General features: G+C 40.5%; 1 protein-coding gene across 1 annotated transcript in view; it reads left to right on the plus strand.

Moving 5' to 3' along the window:
• Positions 1-14,483: 14,483 nt before the first annotated feature.
• nrg3a (neuregulin 3a) overlaps positions 14,484-24,560 on the plus strand; it is a gene marked incomplete at both ends in the record, with an annotated part of 316,362 nt that continues 306,285 nt past the window's right edge. The window contains one exon of the mRNA XM_079440134.1: positions 14,484-15,186. Within this exon, the coding sequence (XP_079296260.1) occupies positions 14,484-15,186 (703 nt within the window). The remainder of the gene's footprint in view (positions 15,187-24,560) is intronic.

Raw genomic sequence — 24,560 nt, forward strand, 5'->3', positions numbered from 1 at the left:
GCATCGGGGGATGAGCTAGGTCTCATGAGAACCATCAGACTTGGCTACGCGATTCAGTTCGCCCGGCGTCCCCCCAAGTTCAGGGGCGTTCGGTTCACCTCTGTGTTGAGCAAGGATGCCCCTCTCTTGCGTGCGGAAGTCGCGGTCCTGCTGGCGAAGGACACGATAGAGCCGGTCCCTCCAGCCGAGATGAAGTCGGGGTTTTACAGCCCGTACTTCATTGTACCCAAGAAAGGCGGTGGGTTACGACCAATCTTGGACCTGCGCGTCCTGAACCGGGCCCTTCACAAGCTCCCGTTCAGGATGTTGACGCAAAGACGCATTTTTCAATGCATCCGTCCGTTCGATTGGTTCGCAGCGATCGACCTGAAGGACGCGTACTTTCATGTCTCAATCCTGCCTCGACACAGACCGTTTCTCCGCTTTGCGTTCGAAGGACGAGCATATCAGTACAAAGTCCTCCCCTTCGGGCTATCCCTGTCGCCTCGTGTCTTCACCAAGGTCGTGGAGGCAGCCCTTGTTCCATTAAGGGAAGCAGGCATTCGCGTTCTCAACTACCTCGACGACTGGCTCATACTGGCCCAGTCTCGAGCACTGTTGTGCGATCACAGGGACACGGTGCTTGGCCACCTCAGCCGGTTGGGGCTTCGGGTCAACTGGGAAAAGAGCAAACTCTCCCCTGTGCAGAGGATCTCTTTTCTCGGTATGGAGTTGGACTCGGTCAACCTCACAGCACGTCTCTCAGTAGAGCGTGCTCAGTCAATGCTGAACTGCCTGGAGTCTTTCCAGCGCAAGACAGCGGTTCCACTGAAACACTTTCAGAGGCTCCTGGGGCATATGGCATCTGCAGCCGCTGTCACGCCGCTCGGGTTGCTTCATATGAGACCGCTTCAGCATTGGCTTCACGACCGGGTCCCGAGATGGGCATGGCGACGCGGCACTTACCGGGTCTCAGTTACCCCGTCCTGCCGTCAGACCTTCGGTCCGTGGTCGGATCTTGCTTTTCTTCGGGCAGGAGTTCCCCTAGTGCAAGTATCCAGGCACATTGTTGTCTCAACAGATGCCTCTGCCATGGGCTGGGGAGCCATGTGCAACGGGCGTGCAGCTGCAGGGCTCTGGACAGGGTCCCGGTTGCAGTGGCATGTCAATTGCCTCGAGTTGCTAGCAGTATGGCTTGCGCTGCGCCGCTTCAAAGGGCTGCTACATGACAAGCATGTACTGGTCCATACGGACAACACTGCGACCGTTGCGTACATCAACCACCAGGGTGGTCTACGCTCCCGTCGCCTGTTGCAACTCGCTCGCCATCTTCTCCTTTGGAGTCAGAAGCATCTGAGGTCGCTTCGCGCCGTTCATATCCCTGGCGAGCTCAATCGTGCAGCCGACGAGCTCTCACGTCAGCCCGCCCTTCCGGGAGAATGGCGACTCCACCCCGAGGTAGTCCAGCTGATTTGGAGACACTTCGGGGACGCTCAGGTAGACCTGTTTGCCTCCCCGGACACGTCCCACTGCCAAATGTTTTACTCCCTGTCCGAGGGTACCCTCGGCACGGACGCGCTGGCACACAGCTGGTCTCGGGGCCTACGCAAATATGCGTTTCCCCCAGTGAGCCTTCTCGCGCAGACCCTGTGCAAAGTCAGGGAGGACGAGGAGCAGGTCCTCTTGGTGGCGCCGTACTGGCCCAGTCGGACTTGGTTCCCAGAACTCATGCTCCTCGCGACAGCCCCTCCTTGGCAAATTCCTCTGAGGAGGGATCTCCTTTCTCAGAGAGGGGGCACCCTCTGGCACCCGCGTCCAGACTTGTGGAATCTCCACGTATGGTCCTTGGACGGGACGCGGAGGTTCTAGGTGTAAAAATGTATTTGAATGCAAATTAATTTTGTTTAGATCTGTTAAAATTTTGCTTGCAATTTATGCAATTAAATGTGTTTAAGTGAGAACAACATAATGATATTGAAAGTATTCTGTACACAGATGTGAAGTACAGTACTAATATATATATTAGTACGCGGATGTTCTAGGTGGGCTACCTCCGACGGTAGTAAACACCATCACTTCAGCTAGAGCCCCGTCTACAAGACACGCTTACAGGCTGAAGTGGAACCTGTTCGTCGATTGGTGTTCTTCCCGCCGGGAAGACCCCCGGGGATGCCCGATCGCGGTCGTACTTTCTTTCCTGCAAGATGGGTTGGAGCGAAGGCTGTCTCCCTCCACCCTCAAAGTGTATGTCGCCGCTATTGCCGCACATCACGATGCAGTAGACGGTAAGTCTGTGGGGAAGCACGACTTGGTCGTCAGGTTCCTCAGAGGGGCGAGGAGGTTAAATCCTCCGCGCCCTCATCTGGTACCCTCTTGGGATCTCCCCTTGGTCCTGTTGGCCTTGAGGGAGGAGCCCTTTGAGCCTCTGCAGTTAGTAGAGCTTAAGTTTCTGTCATTCAAGACAGCGCTCCTCACTGCATTGGCCTCGGTCAAGAGGGTAGGGGACCTGCAGGCATTTTCGGTCGACGATTCGTGCCTAGAATTCGGGCCGGATGACTCTCACGTTGTCCTGAGACCTGGTTATGTGCCCAAAGTTCCCACCACACCCTTCAGGGATCAGGTGGTGAACTTGCAAGCGCTGCCCCGGGAGGAGGCAGACCCAGCCATTGCTCTGCTTTGTCCCGCCCGCGCTTTGCACACTTACGTGGACCGCACGCAGAGCTTCAGGACCTCAGACCAGCTCTTCGTCTGCTTCGGGGGACAGCAGAAGGGGAAGGCTGTCTCCAAACAAAGACTTGCCCACTGGATAGTCGAGGCTATAGTCTTGGCCTATCAGGCCCGGCGCTTACCGTGCCCCCTCGGTGTGAGAGCACACTCTACAAGAGCCATTGCTTCCTCTTGGGCGTTGGCGCGGGGCGCCTCGATAGCAGACATTTGTAGAGCTGCCGGCTGGGCGGCACCTAACACGTTTGCGAGATTTTATAATCTCTGTGTAGAGCCCGTGTCCTCCCGTGTACTTGGCTCAGACGGCCAGTAACACTGGGACACTGCTCGGTGACAATCCCGCTTGCTGCGCCATTCCCCTCTACGGACCGGATACGTGCGCTTTGTTGCTTCTCAGTTCAGTTCCCCATGGCGAACCCTGTTGAAGTTCCTCCCGCACCCTCGGCAGTCAGGCGTGGCGGAACGCCAGACGCCAGGTCCAGCACTCGTGTGTTGCCCAAGGTCAGCCCTTGTGCTGGGCTAGGTGCCCGTGTGTAGTGATTCCCCTTCGTGTGATCCCACATGTGTATTCTTCCACGGTACGGTTCCCCTCACGGTGAGCCCGTGTCTTTCCCTGGCAGAGACCTTCTGCCGTCTCTGCTGTGTTGTTATCTCACCCCAGGCTGGCTGAGTCTACCTCAAAGACTTCCATATGTAGTACTGCCCTTGGTCAGTCCATATGTGTAATTTCCACGTGGTACCTCCTTACGCAGGATGTGGCTTCCGTAGCGTTCCCCTACTTGTGGTACGCTTTCCCAGTGTTATCCATACCCACTGTACGGAACAGCAGTGGCTGTCATCTCTGCCTAAGCCCTGTCCTATCTTCCACCCCAACTGGTGTGGGGGGACTTGCCGGCTTCCGCAGGGCACTGGAGGGGGTCAGCAATAGTGGCGTTTTCCAAGGGATCCCATTAGTCAGTCACACTGACGTTACGTCGAACGTGACTGACTGATAGGGAATGTCTCGGTTACGTATGTAACCCTTGTTCCCTGAAGGAGGGAACGGAGACGTAACGTCCCGTCGCCATAGTTGCTGTACCACCGCTGTACGGCCGGGGCACACAGTCTCGGCTCCTCAGCGAAAAACTGATGTGCGTTTGCACGCGCTCTCCTTTTATACCCGCACTGCGGGGCGGGGTGCGCGTGGCGAAACACGCACGCCAACTGTCATTGGCTTGTTTTGTTAACACTCGAAGATGATTGGGCTCTCGAGCGAGTTCCCATTAGTCAGTCACACTGACGTTACGTCTCCGTTCCCTCCTTCAGGGAACGAGGGTTACATACGTAACCGAGACGATACTTTGGTATCGTGGTTACATGTTATTTCAGGCTTTTCACTTTTGTTCAAGTTCAAGTTGTCCTAATTCATTGTGTAGTTAGACCAACGACTATTGTTAGACTCATTCATGACTCATTCACCTAACTAAAAGTCAGTCATTTTTTACAGTGCAGTGTAGCCTTGTCTAATTAAAATCAAATGTATTTGAATGCAAATTAATTTTGTTTAGATCTGTTAAAATTTTGCTTGCAATTTATGCAATTAAATGTGTTTAAGTGAGAACAACATAATGATATCGAAAGTATTCTGTACACAGATGTGAAGTACAGTACTATTACATACAAATACAGTACTCTCATAAATGACACTGTTTGTCAAATATTATGTCGAAAATTAAACTTCATAGAGTTCATAGCACAAGAGCTGGTGATGAAAATTTCAACAATAAGATTTATTGGCGTATACTGTATAAGAATGTGTATTTAAATTTAGAAGAAAAATACATTTCAAGTGCATTAATGCACATAGACTAAATACATTTAAAATACATTAACAACGTAATTTTGAAGAACACACTTAAGTTGAAATTAAAATAAATTATTTTACATGTGCTTTAGTATATTGATAAATATATCAAAATGAGTGTACTTATTTAAAACACAATAAAATCATAATTATGTAAAATGCATGTTTAAGTAATACTTAATTAGACATTATTTTAAAGTGCATTTTTAAAAAGTACACTTAAGTATGTTAAGACCTATTGTCATTAAAGTGTACTCTAAGTACACTTAAGTGGCCTTTAGATTATATTATATTATCTGCAAGTGCACTTTTTAAAAAGTATACTTTTAATAATTGAAGTACACAAAAAGTACACTTTTACTGCAATTAAGCACACTTCTTTTTCACAAGGGCATTCATTTTGCATCTTCAGCTTATGGAATGTTATTGTTGCTTGATTTTCACACGACATTCAGATTCACAGTATGAATAACGCACACTGTTGTGAATGTGATTTTCAGCATTCATTTTTGCTTAAATGAAAAATATTTGTAAAAATATATGGAAATATGTGAAATGGTTAATGGACTGAATACATACTCTGACACTAAAAACATTTTCCACTGCTTCTATAATTTTTTATTTTTATTTTGTATTTATTTATTTTTTTAGAGGTTGAAACAAAAGGAAACCATGGGAACAAGAAGTGTGCTGAGAGTTTACAGGGTTTGTAGAGGTAGGTAAGGATTGATTATCTTTGAAGTTCATTGATTTCATTTTGACCAGTAGTATTTAGTGAGTGTAATATTAACAGCAGCTCATTTGCAAAATAAACAAGCTTTTGCAATGCCTCTTCGGTGACCTGTCCTTATTGAATGCAAACTTAGTCTAGAATGTTTACACAAAGCTTGAATGTTGCATTCCTTGGATAGAAAAACATTGGCAGATGAGTATGTTTTATTGAAATAGATTCATGCCTCCTGCATACATTTTTTTTATTATTATTATAACTCACCTTGCTAGTAGGAATTTTCCATTTGTGGTTTCTTTTAGTTAACTGAGACACAATCTATTGTTGCTGCAGCACTTAGAGCTGAGGATTTTACTCTGATGCAACAAAGATTTTTATGTCTGAGAGCATATGGACCAAACAGATAGATCTGCTTAGGACGCCAGCCACCATAAATTCTGATCTTTTTTTGGAGAGTTTCAGGCCCATCCTAGCTGATTTTTGTTTCAGAATATGAAAGTCAAAATTTATCTCAAAATATTGTCAAAGGTGTCTTTCAAGATGCCCTTATGAATTTGGAGAGAGATAAATTTAGAATCTCTTTGACATATCAAAACAAGCATCAATAACTAATTATTTATCTATCGCGGTGATTAGATATCTTAGTAATTTTATTCAAAGGGGTCATATGATGCTATTTTAAAGATCATTATTTTGTGTATTTGGTGTAACAGAATATGTTGACATGCTTTATTGTTCAAAAAATAAATTATTTTTTCAAATACTGTACATTATTGTAGTTCCTCTATGCCCCGCTTCTCTCAAACGCGTCATTTTCTACAAAGCCTGTCTGCTCTGATTGGCCAACTGACCCAGTGCATTGTGTTTGGCCGGACACCACAACCACACATTGGAAATGTAACGCCCCTTACCATAATCGCGAACTTCAGCTTTCAAGTTAGTTTTATCAGTTCAAGCCCGAGAGGAGAGCAGAGTTGCGTGACAGACACAGTGATGATGCTCGTATGTATTTGCAGAACACAAGCTGTGGTTAAGATGATTTCTGACGGGCTGTACACTCCGCTGTGATGTGACCCTGTTCCCCTCACGCACACACATACACGACGCGTTAAGCGCAAAACTCCACATTTGAACAGTCAATAGCAAATACTTGAACTAATAACAAAACATACTTACAGTCGATGATTCAGAAGCGCCAGATTGTCATAGCAAAGTCAGAATTACGTCCTCTCCTAGGTTCACGAAATTCGAGCAAATGCGAAAATTTGGGTTGTGCTGTTGTGTTGTAAACAAATCTTAACAATGATTCCTAATTACATCTACTTTCAGAAGACCAAATAAAGTGCTTTTGCTTTCGCATAGAAACACACAGCGTCTCCCTGACATGGCTGCATCAACACTACTTCGGTAACTGAAACCACGCCTTCTTGGGCGGCATTATGCAAATATTTCCACATCGTGACGTAGACATGTGGGGGCATGTTTGAATGAGCCATTTTAGGGGGGCGTGGACGAGTTTGAACTTTTATAAAGAATATCTCTTTGGTTTTGAGACTTTAGTTTTTGCAACTTTAGGGATCTCATCTATGCACGAAGAGGTTGTAACACTCCAAAGAGAAAGGAAAACTGAAAATCGCATCATATGACCCCTTTAAATCCAAGGGACAAGTCAAATAACTAATGTTACCGTTATGCACTTATTACACCATCTGCTTTCAATTCACCTGCATCACAGGAGAATTCAGTATGTGTGAGTTTTAATATGCTGGTATAAAAACTGCTTATTCTTCACAGTGTTGTCTGTCTCAGCAGGAGTGGAAGAACACTGAGTTATCTCCTCTGTGATCAAGTGAAGCCTCTTGCTTTGGACAACATGTCCTTGAAGATTGATGCGAGATTAAAGAAATGTCTAAGACTTTGGCTGTACTGTTTATGCTATCGCAAACCTAAGGTAAAAATACAAAGACACACATTCTTAAAGTCCCCATGAAGCATCTTAATGAGCACAGTTTTGCTCTGTATGGACTAAGCTATTTCTGATTGAAACATGAAGTCAGTGCAGGTCTGGTTGAGTTGTATATACGCTTTGGTTTTTGTGCATTGTTTTGTGTGACACTGGTGCAAAGTTTTGTATTTTGTCAATGTTTAGAAGTACACTAGCATACAGATGACCTTATAGTTACCAGATATAGAAAAAAACAAGTTAAACGTATACCATATTCATTTTCAAATGAAAATTACTTACCTTTATGTTGTTTAAAATCTGTATAACTTTTAACTAGTCTTTTCTCTGTGGAACATAATAAGACAGTTTGAAAAAAACATGTCTTTGTGGTTTTTGTCTATGGTTAGTGTGATCCAGTGTTTTCCAATTAATCTTTTTTTTGTGTTCTGCAGAACAAAGAAATGCATACAGTGATGACAGTAATTTACCTTTCCTTTTAAGCGTGACAGAAATATAAACCAAGTGACAGACAAAAGTGCCACTTGTAATCATTGCTGGTTGGGACAAAAAATTCTGATTGCCAAGAGATACCTTTAAAACAGTGTAAGGCTCAACACTGTCCCTCTGATTTGTGCCATACTTTTGGCCTTGCTTATTCCTAAGGTTACTCACATTCTTAAGAAGAAAAAAGTCACACCATACAAGATAGCTGGTGTTTTCTGATCACCATTCTGATCACTATTGAAGTTTTATATTGATTAGCAGAAACCCAACAAATGCATTCCTAACAAACAATGGTCCATCTTACATGCTATCATTCATCTATCCTAGTCGCTGTGAGAGTTCTCCAGTCATTAGTGTCCTGTCCCCTTGGGACCAATGTTTTGAAAACGCCCTGATGAAAAGACTTTGCTCATTTACAGCCTGTCGATTTCTGTCACCTCTCTGGATGGAGAAATGTGTTTGGTTGTCTTTTTGTGTGAACCTGAAGGCTAGTCTTGTTCACAAAGAACCGTGTTTGCTTGATGCACAATTCCTGACCTTTAGTTGACTGGTTTCATTCTCTCTGACTTTATGCATTTTTCTGTCACAGCATTGTGTTAACCTTCTGACCTGCTTTACTTGCCGTCATGTTGTTTTTTTTTCTTTATTAATTTCCACGACCAGTCCCGGTTCCTGTCTCTGTCTCAACCACCTTTATAATATTTTGTCATTTTGAAGCAGAAAATGTCACAACATTGGATGAATGACCTTTTTAAAGCTCTGTCGACTCGCTCTAATCCTTCATCTTCACCATGTGATCTTCCATCTGTGACCCCTTCACATTCATTCTCAGCCAAATCACCTCCACAATAACGCAGACCCTCACTCATCTGGACAGTTGAGTGTCTGGTAATCTCCCACGTATGGATATTACTAGGGATCTCTCTTGGCCCAAACGCATATGGATTTGTGATTTCTATGTTAGAGATATCTTAGCTTATTCTTTTGTGTATGCTTGCTATTTCTAAAGAGATGATTGCAGTGATGTGTAATGCGTTTTTAGTCTCATCATCATGGCATAGCATGAATAATATTGATGAAATCTGCTAGCAGCAGTGTGGGTAAAAGAGTATATTGGGAATGTTTCCTATTTACATTCAGATGTATATTTATGAGTGTTCACACCATACTTTTCATACCCTCATGTTGTTACAAATCTGTATTTGAAACACAAAAGATCTATTTTGCTCACTAAAGCTGCATTTATTCTACAGTTATATTGTGAAATTATATTAGAATTTAAAATAACTGTGGTTTTAAAAATATTTTTAAATGTGATGTCAAAGCTGAATTCATTAATTAGCTTATTCAGTATGAAATTATTCTTATTATTCGATTACTGTTGGTGCTTAAAATAAAATCAATATATTAATAATTCTGATTTTCAGTGTTGAAAATGGTTTTGTGTAAACGTTATGCATTTTTCAGGATTATTATTAAGTTAAAAACTATGTATTTGAAATAGAAATGTTTTGCATTGCAATATCATAAACGTCTAATGTCACAAAATGCTACTCTTGATAAATTTAATGCACCCTTGCTGAATAAATGTATTATTATAGTTTTTTTCAGACTTATGTACTCCAGATTTTTGAATTATAGTGTATCATTGTTTCCACAAAAATACGAAGCAACATATTTTTCTTATTTAACATTCAGAAAAATAAATATGAGCAACAAATCAGCATATTAGAATTATTTCTGAACGATCATGAGACAATGTTTTATATGTATATTAAATTGTACATGAGGGTGAGTGAATTATGACATAATTTTCTTTTTAGATGCTCTATCCCTTTAAATTAGGGAAGTGGTTTTGATATGACCAAAACTGACCTTTGTTCTGTGGAGGGTTGCATGAGTTCTTTGAATAGTGGGAATTTACCTGTCATATTCTTAATTTTGGTGCTTTTGACTCAGATGGCACACAGATGTGTTTTTGTGTTTCTTTATTTCCTTTGGACGGGGAGGCTTCGGCTTTTATAGGCTCTCAGGAGTGCCTGACAGACAAAGTGCTTTCTCCTCAGTCTTAGAAACAGGACTGTGTGGGCGTACGGCTTTGGGGTTTAAAACATGGAACAAGAAAGCCTGGAAATGGGGTTTAGTGGAAGGATGAAGTGTAGATGTGTGACATAAGAGAGGGAGATGTAGAGTGTGAGTGTGCGCACATACCCATATGTGTGGGGATGCATGTGGCCCTCGGCAGGAGTGGTCTAATCATTGAGCTGATGTGAACTGGCAGGTTGATGCATCCTAAATCAGACAGGTAGAAACACCCACAGCTCTGTCAGTCATTTAATGAGTAGCATTAGCTTAGATACATGCTGGTTGAGAAGACATTCACTTGGAGCTGGACTCACCAGTCAAGCATGCACTACCGAATAAAGCGTCTTTGCTGAGCAGAAGCAAAGCCTTTAGTAGGATAATCTTAAGGGAATATAGTATGTTAGAGCAAGGATGGATAAATAAAATTAGTAAGCTGCTGTCCTACTTTGATGTTGTGTGAACACACAGTACTGCACACAGGGTCCAAAATGAAGACCCGCTAAGTTCCAAATGTGTGGAAAATATGACTTTGGTGCACAGGCGAAGTTTATTTGTTAGTTTGGTGGCACCTTTATTAGTAGTCATGCTGGTGTGCAGTGTAGTGTTGCTTTTATACAAACACATAGCAATAAGTAATTCAGTTTCATTGCTAGTATGAGATTTTTATCGCAATCCAGCTGCTGTGGCAATCTGTTAATTTTGAACCCTGACTGCACAAGTCACACCATCCAGGTTGATTGGCACCCATGAAATTGTTTCTGCATCGACTATTCTCCATCAACATGCCAGGTTACCATTTCATTGACAGCTGGCTGGAATAGGAGACATATAAAATACAACAACAAGCTCTATGCAATGTCCAGTGTGCAAAAAAACACCAATTTTGGTGACCTGGGCCAAATATTTTGTTGAAAAAAGTTAAATATCAAGGGCACCTCATTTCACATAACAAGAAAAGGTCATTTAAATATTTTACATGTGTAAATGTATAGTTCAGCTGACACTATTGACAAAGGGTATTTTTATGTTCTGTCTTTATGTAATTTACTCAGAAATGTTGTTCCAGTTTTATTACAGCATTATTAAACAAAAATGCACAAACACTTTTTAAGCATGGACATTATATTAAGATTTATACTGTTCATGTGATTTATAAAGGCAAACAACCATCATAAAATTAATAGAAAATGTATATTTTGCTATCCATCTTATTTTGAATGCAAGAGCATGTGTGGTCATTTGTAACTTGAAAGTATGTCTGCTTCTAGTCATTTTAGCTGTAAAAACAGCCCATTGTGGTCCTAGATACTGCACACTGGTACTTCTTATCATGTTTTTTCAATTTATTATCTTAATTTAAATTTATTTGTTACTATTATAGTTATTTACCTATAGTGGCTAATAATTCATATGCCACACTTGTTCACAGAAAATAGCTTACTTCGTCCTTGCAAAGTAAAGTGGTTTTTCCAAGATTTTTGAAGATTGTGTATAATCACAAATGATGGGTCACTTTGTCTGCCTAACATATTTTGTTTTACACAGGAAAGAAAATAATATGGAGCTCAGAACAAAATGATTTTATTTGTGTTTTGGTACCTTTAACTTGTAATGCGTTTTTAGGATTACCTGCTGAAGGACTTTTTTCTGTCTCAAATGGATTGGATTTACTCCTGTTATTCTGCAACACAAAATACTAGATTCAGGTCATCTGTGTTGGAACAGTTCACTCATATGCTCTTTAAAGGTGCCTTCAGTGATATCTGCTTATTAAAAACTGATTCTCCATGGATCCTTAAAAATGTTATTTAATTTTAAGGTCATAATGAAAAGTCTTAACTATCATTTCAAGGGGTCCTAAATATGGTAGCAAAAAACAGGAATTGTGATATGGCTTAATGTGATTACTGTAGGCAGTGATTTAAATAAATGTGAGTTCTTCATGTTTCAAAGTAAAAATGGACTGCTGTTGGATGTTCTACATGCTCATGCTTTCAGAGCAGTTGATGCTCAGTCAATGAATAGCCCACATTTATGTCAAGTGATTGCTTTTGATCTACCGATGATGAATTATGACGATTTTACATTGCAGTGTTTATATCATAAACTGCAAACTCCTAATAAAAGTGCTTATTTTTAGCTTTTGACCTATATATTTTTTTTCACAGCATACACACAATGTTGTAAATGTTAACTAGTGAAATCAGACTCATTGTGTATACAAGGCAAAATGGCACTATAACTAATTAAGACAAGTTTGTTTTCTTATGCCAGTTATGGCAAAACATAAAAACTGTAGATATAAAACTTTTTTTTTTTTTTTTTTGCTGTAAAAGAATCCAAGATGACATATGTTAGTTTCTAACTATAAATTATATTACATGCCACCTTAGAAACAGGCCCAGGAATACGCTGTCAGAATTGCCATATATTTTATATTTTAGTTTGACTCTAAAACCTTTATAATAATTGTTATAATAATAGTAAAAAATTACTAGTATTTTTTTTTGGAAATGAAATTATGCTGCTCACTCAAGTTGTTGTTGACCATTTTCAGTAACCTGCCTATTAAATGAGACTTTTAGTTGTGGAATTAAGCATGGCTCATGTGAAACGGCATGTTTGTACAGTGCCATTGGTGCTTCATCTGTGACACATCTGTGCCTCTAGGTGTCAGTATTAATCCAAGAGGGCTGCCATATCATCCAGCACAACATAAACAAGAAAATATTGACTACACCTTTAAAACAAGTTAGAACCAGCAGGAGGCAAACTAGCATCTCTGTTGTCTTTGAGTATTAAAGTGTTATCCTCTCCCTTTAATTACAACCCTTTTGTGTTGCACAACAGTTTATTAAAAAAAAAAAATAAATACCACCCATTAGACACTGCACACGACTTCTAATTCATGCCATCCATTAAATTTCCTTCCCTTCTTAGAGTCTTAGACGTGAGGAGGGGTTGGTTGCATGATTGACAGTCCTGAAAGAGAGATGCTGAGACTCACTTTGTTTACAGCAGTCAGTAATATCTTTTTCTGCTAATACCACAGAGCACTGACACTGATCTCTTTATTTCTCTCCCGTATCTTGTCTTTCTCTCTCTTGCTCTCTGCTTCTCTCATTTTCTATCTCATCCTGCCGTGAATGCTTTTTCAACTTGTACTTATCTCTCCTTGTCTCTCCCTCCCTCCCTCTCTCTCTTTCTCTCTCTAAAGGGGTGGGGAATGTTCTTGTGAAGAGAGCAGGTGCAGTGCCTCCTCTCTCTCTCTTTTTCTCTGTCTGTCTTTCTCTTTCCTGGCATCAGCAGTAGGGGAGAGTAGAAGGCTGTCTGTGTATGTGTCTGGCTGCAGTGTCGTAGGCTTGAGCCTCGGTAAAATCCCACAGGAGATTAAAGCGGGAACACATGCTAGTCCAGACACTTTAGAAATGGCAGCCCTAGGAGAGAGCAATAGACAGGCAAAACAAACACAACAGTAATGAGGAATGGATGAATGTTGTCTCATGGAAAACCTGCACGCTGTCTCTCTCTTTTTTTAACCCTCCTCGTTTTCTCTTTCCGTCCGTCTTTGACAAGCTCACTCCTCCCTCCCCTCCATCCCTCCGCTCCGCTCCTCTCCCTTTCTCTCTCTCATTCTCTCTTGTGCTCTCTCAGTGGAGGAATGTAGATAGAGGCTGAGCGTGCGCCTGCTGCTCTGCACGATATCTACGGCTCAGTCTACAGCGGTGGGTCACTCATCAGATGCTGTTCAGAACGGATTTGTACTGCTAGCGGATTTGACAGTCCACTGTCTCGTCCTGGACAACTCTGCACCTGCCACTGCCTCCTCTGCCGGGTTTATTGCTCAGTTTGCACATACCAGGATCCGTGCTGCAGGTCCTTTGCTCCCTTAAGGATGCTATAAATCAGCAGGAGCCTTGGTCGAGGAAAAAGGGACATATTGCTTCACGGTCAGCGCTGAGTCCTCCTTCGTGAGAGAACCAGCTTTCTGGGATATATATAGCTGACTCAGCGCTCAAATACAAGACCGTGAGTCAGATCAAGACCTTGAAAAAGGAATTGGTAAGAACGAGGGAGCCAGAGAGGAAAAATATGAGCCAGTGTTTAACTTTTACTGAACTCTACCTTCAAATATTGCAATGAATGGAGGTACGAGGTTGGAGGATAAATCTAAAGGTGGTGTCATCTGTAAAAAGAGGGATTTAATAATCTGACGACAGAGAGTGCTGCTGCAACGGCTGGTGCTCGGAGTCAACATGCAGATGATTTCACTCCTCCCTTTCCTTCCACCTTCTGTGCTCAATACCTTTATTTAACATTTGTACCGTTTTAGTGATCTTGCAGCGAGCTGGAAGTCATTTGGGCGTATTGGTGGAACTGGACTAAAGGACTGTCCTTTTTACTGGATTCTGCAACCGCTGAGATTTCTACCTCTGGAATTCTATTGGGTGTATGCGCTTGTCTGTTTGTGAGTGTGTGTATGCGATTAGTTATGTGTGGATGTGATTTGTCTGCCTTGATGTGTTCGTAACTATCTCTGTGTTCTTGAGGTTGTGATTTACTTTCCAATTTTTTTCCAATGTCTGGCATTGCTGGCCAGCGTTTCGCTTTGTGCTGTCCATGTCTGCTGAGTGCCCGGCCGTGGGGTTAACCCTTACCGTGCCACAGGCGAGATGAGTGACAGCTCTGGAACAGTAAACAACTCGGGGGCTATGGTACTGGAGGAGCCCGATGGGAGAGGTGGCTCCGGTGGACATGAACAAGCCCAGGCCCCTGCTCGTGGTGGCATTTTAAGGTGTGGGACCTGTGCTCTTTGGCCCCGCCAACAGACTTGGCTCTGCATGGTTCCGCTTCTCATTGGCTTCATAGGCCTAGGGCTCAGTCTGATGCTGCTGAAATGGATCGTAGTGGGTTCTGTGCGGGACTACGTGCCTACTGACTTGGTGGACGCCAAAGGAATTGGCCAGGACCCCATATTTCTGTCCAAGCCTAGCACTTTTCCTAAGGGATCTGACACCGCCACCACCACCACAACCATTATTGGAGGGGTCAGCTCGGCCAACCCCACCATCACCACTGTGGTGCGGAGCAGGACTCGAACAGGAACTCCTCCGAATGTTCCCCCTAGGGGTGGTGGTGCATCCGGCAGCCAGGTGACACAGAAGAGCTCCTCTACACGCTTTGTCACACGTAATCCCACCTTTATGACCACCGTGGCCTCTACCACAACGTCTACTGTCCATACGTCCACCTCCAGCCCCTCTCCCTCCAACCCTGCCGTTCTAAACGACTCCACCCAAATGTGGACCAGAGAGCAGTCATCTACTGAGAGGCATGTGACCACGCCTGGTCGACCCCACGTCAGCCGCAAAACACGTAAGTTTGATACTTTCTGATTGCTTCTTGCTGGTTTTTGCTTTGGCAAGAGATGTGTAGTTCTGCTTCTGGTGGGGACTGTTGGTGATCAGACTTTTTTTTTTCTTTTCTTTGTAGATTGCAGTTTTGCATGGTACTCTTAGCAAGTGTATACTGTGTTAATGACATTCCAGATGTGAAACATGACAGACTGTGTGCAGTCTCGTCTATCATGTCGCCAGGGTGCGGCAGATGCATTAATGACAAACAGTGACTCTGACCACTCCCCGTGTTTCAAAATAAGATATAGTGAATCAAGAATTATAAAGAGAATTTAAGAGGTGTAATAGTGTAAAACAGCTTTACTTTTTCTTATTTTATATTTTGTCACTGACTGCAGCACATGAAAAGGCTTATGAATCAGGATGTCAGTTAATGAACATCAGAAGATGTCTACTTTAGCTCTGCATTTGCTGATTCTCTTTTCATATTGGGTTACTGGAAGAGCTTCAAGCGATGTGTCTAATAACGATGTCATACTTTGCATAGATTTATGTAATCGACAGATATTACACATTTTTCTGTTCATTTAAAAACTACTGGAGCCTCTGAAAATAAGAAAATGTTATTGCATGTGCTAATGGTACACCCTAGTGTTACATCAATGGCATTTTAATTGTCTGCGCATGCATAAATTGATTAATGCGTCATCATGCCTGATTGCTCGCACCTGCTCATAGTATTACCTGATGCCAAGGTATGCTGTCCAGATTCTGCTGTTGGATTATAGTGCCTTTACTGTAGTCATTAGAATACCCGGATAGAGATGAGTTCACAATTAATGATCACATTAATTTACATACAGTAGACAGCCTGTGCACAGTGACATTTAGGAAGTCTGGCATTATGTCTGAATACTTGTCATAAGGATTACAGTAACTCTTTGTAGTAGAGTTTTTGTTCTAGCGCTGTGAATATTCTAATATTTTGAAGAGTCTTTTCTTTGAATTCTGATGGTAATGTTGGATCTTAGTGACGGGTAGTAAGAGTTTGTCATGCCTCGCCACTCTATGAGATTACTTCAAGCTCCATGTTTAATCCAGATTAAGTTACCTTCATTCATGGAAACTGATACTGTTACATCTACTGTTAGTCTTTAGGAAACTTACCTTGTAATGGAAAAGCTGCTCTGTATTTTTATGTGTGGGTCTTATAATCAATTAAAATTACAGGGATTTTACAATAAAATTAAATTAGCAGATATTTTTAAATTAGGAAAGCATAATTTTACATTATTTAGTCTCCATTTTCGGGGCTCAACAAGGGTGGCCCACAAATAACATGGGTGACAATGGGAAACAACATAGATGAGGTTTTGTCAAAATTGCAAGAAGTGATAGATCAGAAGCATCAGTTTGAAGGAAAACTACAGACCAATGACTAATGTTTTGCATTGAAACACTTTTGCAACTTTTATAAATTTAAGTAGTTATGGAGTATTTTGTTTGCATAATTATATTTAGTGAAAAAGATGGAATATAATTTTTGTAAAAAAACATTTTTTAAAAGCAAATTAGAATTAATGGGGAAATTAAAATTTTCTTGCAAATATAAAAAATCTTGCTTAAAAATACCTACTCTGTAGTATTATCTGTAGTACTACCTACTTTATAGTAATGTAGAAGCCCCTCAACTTGCAGTAATAAGGTAATAAGGCTTTGAACGAAAACGAAAGTCCTTATCGTATTTTGACTGTACACTAATTCATTACCATTGCAATTGTCTGCCAGAGGATATCTTAATCCTTTATGTCTCCAAGCAACAATTGCCTACCTTTATCAATAGCACAGAGAAAAAGATAACTAAACCATTTGTGATCCTAATGCATTTGAGAGCTCACAGCTGTGGCTTCGAATTAAAACCCATTAATGTTAACCATATTTAATATTATAGCTACTTTTCTTTGAAAACTTTCCAGGTAAAGAGGCCATTTTGTTTTCATAGAATATTATTCTACAATATTGGCTATGGTGAATTGAGTGGCCTGTAATTTTGTTTTCCCTTTTCTGTTAGTTATGTTTGGTTGATGAAGTGGAAGGTCCAGTGCTGCTGCCATGGATCTGTTAGTACTTCAGCTCATATAAGAGCAAAGCTGATTAGAGTTGAATGCAAATTTGCTGGGGGCACCTTGCGATGAACTGATCGTATAAAAGCCATATCTCAATGTGATCGATTATGAAGTTGCAAAATCAATTGTAGCATTAAGTGAAAACAGCTTTGATTGAAACTGGCTGACACGATTCCTGATTCCAGCTGAGTGCCATTTAATGACCATCGATTCTTCCTTTGTTTTGTAACATCAGACTGATTGGGAGGATTAGTTTGTGTCATCTACAGTACCACACCATATGGGGCATTTACTGCACTGTACCACTGTTTGAGATTGGAATAATTTGATGTTTCTGACATTAAATCATTACCAGTGTTAAATGACTTAAAATCATTCTGAATGTTGTAAGATGGTGATTTATTTGCCTCGTATGTCTATTTCCTGGTTTAATAGAAAGCCATAAAAGCACTGCCTTCCGGTGCCATTAGAGCGTAATTTCACTATGAGACTATTTAAAAAAAAATAAAAAATGCCACTTTGATTTATCTATTAATTATTTATCTTAAATATTAATGCTTAGAAAGAGCAACATGTTCAATATGTAGAAGAGCATGTGAATAATTGACAAGGGTGTGCTGAAAAATGATCAGGGAAAGGGATGAGAAATGTGCAGGGTTTTATAAATAGAGGTGGAGGAGAGGACGATGAAAGCAGACAGTGGTGACCGGATTCAGCATATCAATGTGTGGAACATGCCAGAACTGGAATCTCTATAGGGGGAAATGTTGCTTCTAGTCAACACATATATAATCAGATAAGATTAAGATAATTTAAAGTCTTGCTGGTTTAATGGCACTTTCGAAGTGAAATGTCCACGGAGTGTTGCTAAAACTGACCATGCAAAAATAAGTCTTTGTTAATCATTAAAGCTGTAGTCCGTAAGTTTTTCCTCTTTGTCGCCATTTTTGTGTGAAAACATGGAATTGCAGCTGTGTGTGGCATTATTTTCCTTGCATGGGTTGTGCGTCGGCACGGCTCCAGTGCGGATGAATCTATTGTTTTGAGGAGTATGTGTGGCTAGGGCTGGGTGATATATCGAACGTGATAAATCTCCATTACCTCCTTTCAAATGGAGCGCCATTTAATACACAGAGCCATAGTTCACTGACAAGCTATGCAATATCGAGTTCATTATCGAAGGCGATTCATCTGCGATAATGAACTCGATATTGCGTAGCTTGTCAGATCATGCGAGATGCGCATGATCATCGAGTTCGATATATCGCCCAGCCCTATGTGTGGCTGTCAGTCACTGCACCGGTGTGGGTGTTTACTGTGCTTTGCAATCACATATTCTAGCCTACGTATTGGAATATATGACCCAAATAAGAATTTTCATTCTTAAATTATTATTGTTAATAACATCAGCATTGCGTGACTGAGTAGCCTGTAGTGTGTTTTAGCGTGTAGATTTCAATTTCTGTACAGTCTAATCTAATTGTCATGCAATTCGAATTTCATGTTATGAAATTCTTTTAACCCAAAAAGCAAATTATGCTCCCTTCGAACTGGTTTTCTTTAAAATACAAATCTTATGTAATCCCAGGATATCTGTAATCAGAAACATATTTAAAACTGGAATATAATTTAATTTCATTCATATGTGTTTCATAAACACATAATCCTTTCTGGATTACAATCCGCCATCAAAATGGTAAATTTAATTATTCTAGCTGCTGTGAGAAAAGGCTAACGTTCTGCCACCTGCAGGATCTTCACATGCGATAGCCTAGTAGCCGGGACAACTTCTTTATGTTTACAGACTTGACGTAATGATGCAGTGCCATGCTCAAAATTCCCGTGAAAAACTACCCGTACCACTCAAATTAGAAAACATTATTATAATCTAAACGTGAATCGGGCTAAAGTAAGGCGATAGTTTTGAACGCTGGCAGGTTATGTACTTGCTCAAATATTAATTTTGGATCATTTTTAACCAAAAAAAAGTTACAGACTTCAGCTTTAATGTGCCCCATAATAATAATTTGTGTGATAAGGAATGAAAATAGTTGCTGTTTTACTGCTATAGTGTTAATTTCAGCTGGAAACTGCAGTGAATGTGTTTGGATTTTTGTGGAAATGTAGGAAGGATACATTTTAGAGCCTATGATGAAAGTTAACACTCTTCACAGCATCTCCTGATTTCATTGCAAACCTGTATGCCTTTCTTTTTACTGTAGAACATACTGTAGAGTAAATGATGACATAATTTTTGGGTGAACTGTTCAAGTTGTTAATAAACCTTGAATCCTTAATCCTTAATTTACATGATTTAACTTATTAAATCAATATACCGTTAAAGTTGAAACTGCTGTGTGGTTTTAGTGACATTTATCTATCAACTGTGTTTAATTGTCATCTCAGTGTTCTAAATTCAATGGAAATGAAAGCCATTAACAGTCATTTGACCACTTTATGTTCAAAATGGTTTATCTATTTAGTTTTAGGTTGAAATTAACATTTAAAAAAATGTTGACAGCTGACATTTTTGCATGAGGGCTGACTTTTAGAAAATACCATTAATGATTATAAACTCCTGAATGCCTATTTGTGAAGTGTTGAACTCTGGTTCAAATGCAAATAATTTCTGTATTTTCCATTTAGTTATTAACCAAATAGCACAATCTTAAATCTTTAACCGCCACCTTTCTGGGGGTAACAAATATGCCTCACAGGAGAAAGGCTTAAATCGTTGACGATAAAAGATGCATGGGATGTTTATAAGAAAACAATAAGCTGTTCATCAGCTATGCTGGAGGCAAATGTTAAAGGAGAAAGCTTTGTCTTCATTACCACAGGTTTGGTTTCTGTCAAAGGGATTGGGCGTCTAGATCAGTAATGTAGAAGATCATTATAAGCACTATTTGGAAATAGATCTTTCATTGATTCTATGAAGATAGAGATACTTGTTTATGACATTGAATTCACAAAGCTCTCAATTAACTAATAGCTGCATTAAGCATTAATGATGCTTTCTGCCACAGACTAATGCTATTTTTTGTTTGCATGCTTCACATTGCAACATTACTTACTCTTTGCTTAATCAGTTTAAAATACTAACATTATGCACGCTCTAAAAACAAGTTATCTGTCATAATTTGCTAGTCCAAAATTAAGAATTTGGATTGATATTTTTCATGTTCTTTTTGTGTTGTGCTAATTAAGTATGATGTCATTTCCTTTGTCCATTGCTTTATGTTTCTCCTGCTTCCCTTTTATTTCTTCTCTTTTGTCTCTCTTTTTTCACTCCTGTGCTTTTGCAGGCCTACTTCAAACCCTTTAATATCTATGGACAAACAAATATCAAGTTGCTCTGGCTGGTTGCCTTGGTCACTTGATGGTGTTTAGGCTTTTCAGCCTAATACCACATTGTGACTTTATATAGAGCTGACCGGCATGATAAATGAGGACCATAACCCTGAACAAACCATTCTGTTGAAGCTCAGCCAATCAGAGTTCAGGAATAATGTTTCCTCTTAGCCCAAAAATACAGCCCTGCATAAAGGAACAGAGCCCCACTGTGAATCCTGCTTATTATTGTCGAGGCTTAAAGCCTATCGAAATATCCCAGCCAACACAAAAGAACACTGTAGAAAGATGTTTACCTACCTCAACATCTTAGTAGTTTCATACTTATAGTAATACTGTACATTTCAATCAAGAAGACATGGAAGTAAATATATATCAGGGCTGTTAAGCAGTTAACATTTTTAATAAAATTTATATTTATCAATAAATAGCACATCAATTTGGCCTGAGAAATTACCCCCAAAAGATTGGGCATTATTGTGTTAAATGAGAAAAGCAGATAATTAACTAATTGACAATATAAGGCAAAAACCACATGGAGCGTTATTTTACCCTCATATCTTTTGGGGCATATAACTGCATTCAAATGAACTAAATCACATAGCATCATCATGTTTATGAGCAACTGCATGCCGTAGATGACATATGATGATGTAAAGGTCTGAGCTAGTTATAACATTTGTAAAATTGTTTTTAAAAATCCTTATCCAATAATCACAAATGACTGGGGCGAAACTCTAATACCAGACCAATGAATTGTTAAATAAAGATGGTCTGTTAGTATATATTGGTCTAGCTGTGATAATTAATTCAAAGCATCATTGTAAACCATGTCCACAAATTGAATAGCTCTTGGAATTAACTTGAACTTAAAAGAAGGTGATTTGCACAATTAGCAAGTCTTTTCTTCTGCAGTGGCCCATAAAATAACTCCTGTGCATATCCATTTCAGTCTTTTGCTGTGTATGTTTGTGGCTGGTCTGTGTTGTCCCCTTTCAGTGCACCCTAAGGGATAAAAGAGTGCATCACACACCCCGAGTCTGTTATGAGATATTGATTCACGTGTGATTGTCAACGAGACTGGTGAAACTCAGCACTTGGACTGGGATCAGTTTTAGTGTCACAGGTCTGATTGCTCATGCACAGCACTTTCCTCTGCTCCTGGGCTTGTTTTGAGGAGCCGCAGAGTCCTGTCCTTTGTGAGTGCACTGGATGTCATAAACAATTTTATAATAATTAAATTTCATCCCTGAATTTGGTAGAATAGCGCTGTGAAATTGGCTAGGCTTTGTTTTAGGATGTTTTCTCGCCAGCTCCATTTTGAGTCGTGTAGATTTCCTCTTTTTCAATGAAGCATTCTTATTTGGCATACCTCAATGCCTGCTATACATGATTTGCTCTCCCACACTAGTTTGACAGATGTAGTTTGACTAAATCTGTCAAAGTACAGATTTAGAGTCTCCCACTCTAGTTTGACTAAACAACAATAAAGACTGTGCGAGTATCAGAGATGTCTGAACGGTGCAGCTGTAGTACGGGAAGTCTCTCTCATAGCCCTGAGGGAACGATCCTACAGCCATGACATGATCCCTTACGCCTGAACTCATTTAGGCTGCTTTGAGCAATCTCTTTTTGCTTACCCTCGCTCTCTCCCATTCTATCTCTCCTCCAAAATGCTGGTTGGTGGCTAATGTGCTCCATGCGCTCTCCATTTAGTTCTCTCTCCCTCACTTTTCCCTTTTGCTTTCTCCTTATCCTCTTGTGGTTATCGAGGCAGATCTGTCACAGGGACACTGCACCTCAGGACATGGCTTCACACACCGTGACAGCATCCAGCCAACACACTCTCAGCTCAGATGGCAGATTAAAGAGGGGTCACACATGCCCCCACAAACACACACACATTTTGATGTCATACCGAGGTTGATGAATGGTGGAACTGGAGCGAGCGATTTGCACGGCTGTGTGGTCAGCGCTCCCACGGTGAGTGTCTGAGTATGTTCGAGGGAGTGGTCAGCACGGATGCACACCGTTAGAGGCCATATGCGTCTTCCCGATCAGATCTGGCTGGTATCTGCAGGGGTGGACACATCAGTCCTAGTGCTGCCGCTTTCCTATTTCAGCCACCTGTCAAATGTTACTGATGGTTTCCCACTGAGCCTCTGCCTCTCGCCTCTGACTCCGCACATACTGTAGACGTGAGTCAGAATCATAAATGACTGCTGTGGTGATGAGATCTAATATGCATAATGTACGATTTAATGTACATTATTTTCAAATGTCAGTTAGGTTTTAAATTGTAAGTGTCTGCTCCAAACCAAACAATTGTTTATTCTTTACCTGGATCAAATGCTGATTCCTTACACAGAGGGAGATAGAAATAAACTAAGTAGCCCAGACTATTTAATTTTATTTAAAATTCATATTAATATATATATATATATATATATATATATATATATATATATATATATATATATATATATATATATATATATAAAATAAATCAACATCAAATAAGTCTCAGATCTTTTATTTAATTTTTTAAATATATTTTATATACTTTTGTATATATTTAATTTTTTGGAGGACCAGACACTTAATTGTTAAAAGCAGAATAACATTAATAAAATGTTTAAATAATTTTTTGCTTAGATTTTTTTTTTAAATTAGCACAGATTTTTTTTTATTTTTAATTCATAATTTTTTTTTTTTTATGTGATTCTGCATGGTTTTGCTTTTAAATGATACCATTTTTTAAACTAGAAAGTGCACCACTTTAACTGTTTTTACTCTTTTATTACAGATACAGTCAGATCTTTAATATTCAACATTCTTATAATAATAATAATAACAACAACAATAAACATTTTTCTTATAACAAAATTTACAGTTGTTTAGAGTTTTTTTTTTTTTAAGATTTGTTTTTGACTTTATTACAATAGGCCAGTGTAGAGGAGACAGGAAGTGAAGCGAGAGAGAGAGAGAGAGAGAGAGAGGCACGGGATCAGGAAAGGTCCTTAAGCCGAGATTCGAACTCCGGATGCCCATAGCGCAACGACACAATTTGTCAGCACGCTGCCCATGAGGCTGGTGGCGCAGATTTTATGTTATATATAGGCTTAAATCTAGAAAAAAAAGTCTGCCATTGGGGTAAGAAAAAACAATTCAGTTCAAGATATATTATCTAAAAACACTCTAGGGTCCTATGAAGTTTTACTGTTCTCTTAAATGTATCTGCTTTTAAAGCTGGTTAGATATTCCACAGAATTTGAGCATCTGAATTCTGTTTGCACAGATTCTGTGCCAATGACTGGAAAATGTTCTCAGTGGCACGAGCTCTCTTTAAGGAGAGGGGAAGTCGTGGCCTAATGGTTAGAGAGTCGGACTCGTAATGGAAAGGTTGTGGGTTCGAGTCCCCGGCCGGCAGGGATTGTAGGTGGTGGGAGTGAATGTCCAGCGCTCTCTCCACCCTCAATACCACGACTGAGGTGCCCTTGAGCAAGGCACCGAACCCCCAACTGCTCCCCGGCTGCCCACTGCTCCGGGTGTGTGTTCACGGTGTGTGTGTGTGTGTGTGTGTGTGCATTTGTTCACTACTCACTGCTGTGTGTGTGCACTTGGATGGGTTAAACGCAGAGCACCAATTTCGAGTATGGGTCACCATACTTGACAATACGTCACGACTTTTAGACTTAACCGACCTTGTCCGATTTCTTTAGTGGAATACTTTGGGGATCATCAGCCTAACAATAATACCGTATTATAAAACCATAAAACTAGATCCTACTGTCTCACTACATTAGCACAAAGTAGGCCTTTCCATCTACTCTGCTGATGGGTGAATAGTTTGCCTACAATGAGCTCTTCAAGACCCTCTTACGATATGATCTCTTCAAGAACCTCTTACGATATG

This window comes from Barbus barbus (genome assembly GCF_936440315.1).
Source record: "Barbus barbus genome assembly, chromosome: 18".
Lineage (NCBI taxonomy): Eukaryota > Metazoa > Chordata > Actinopteri > Cypriniformes > Cyprinidae > Barbus > Barbus barbus.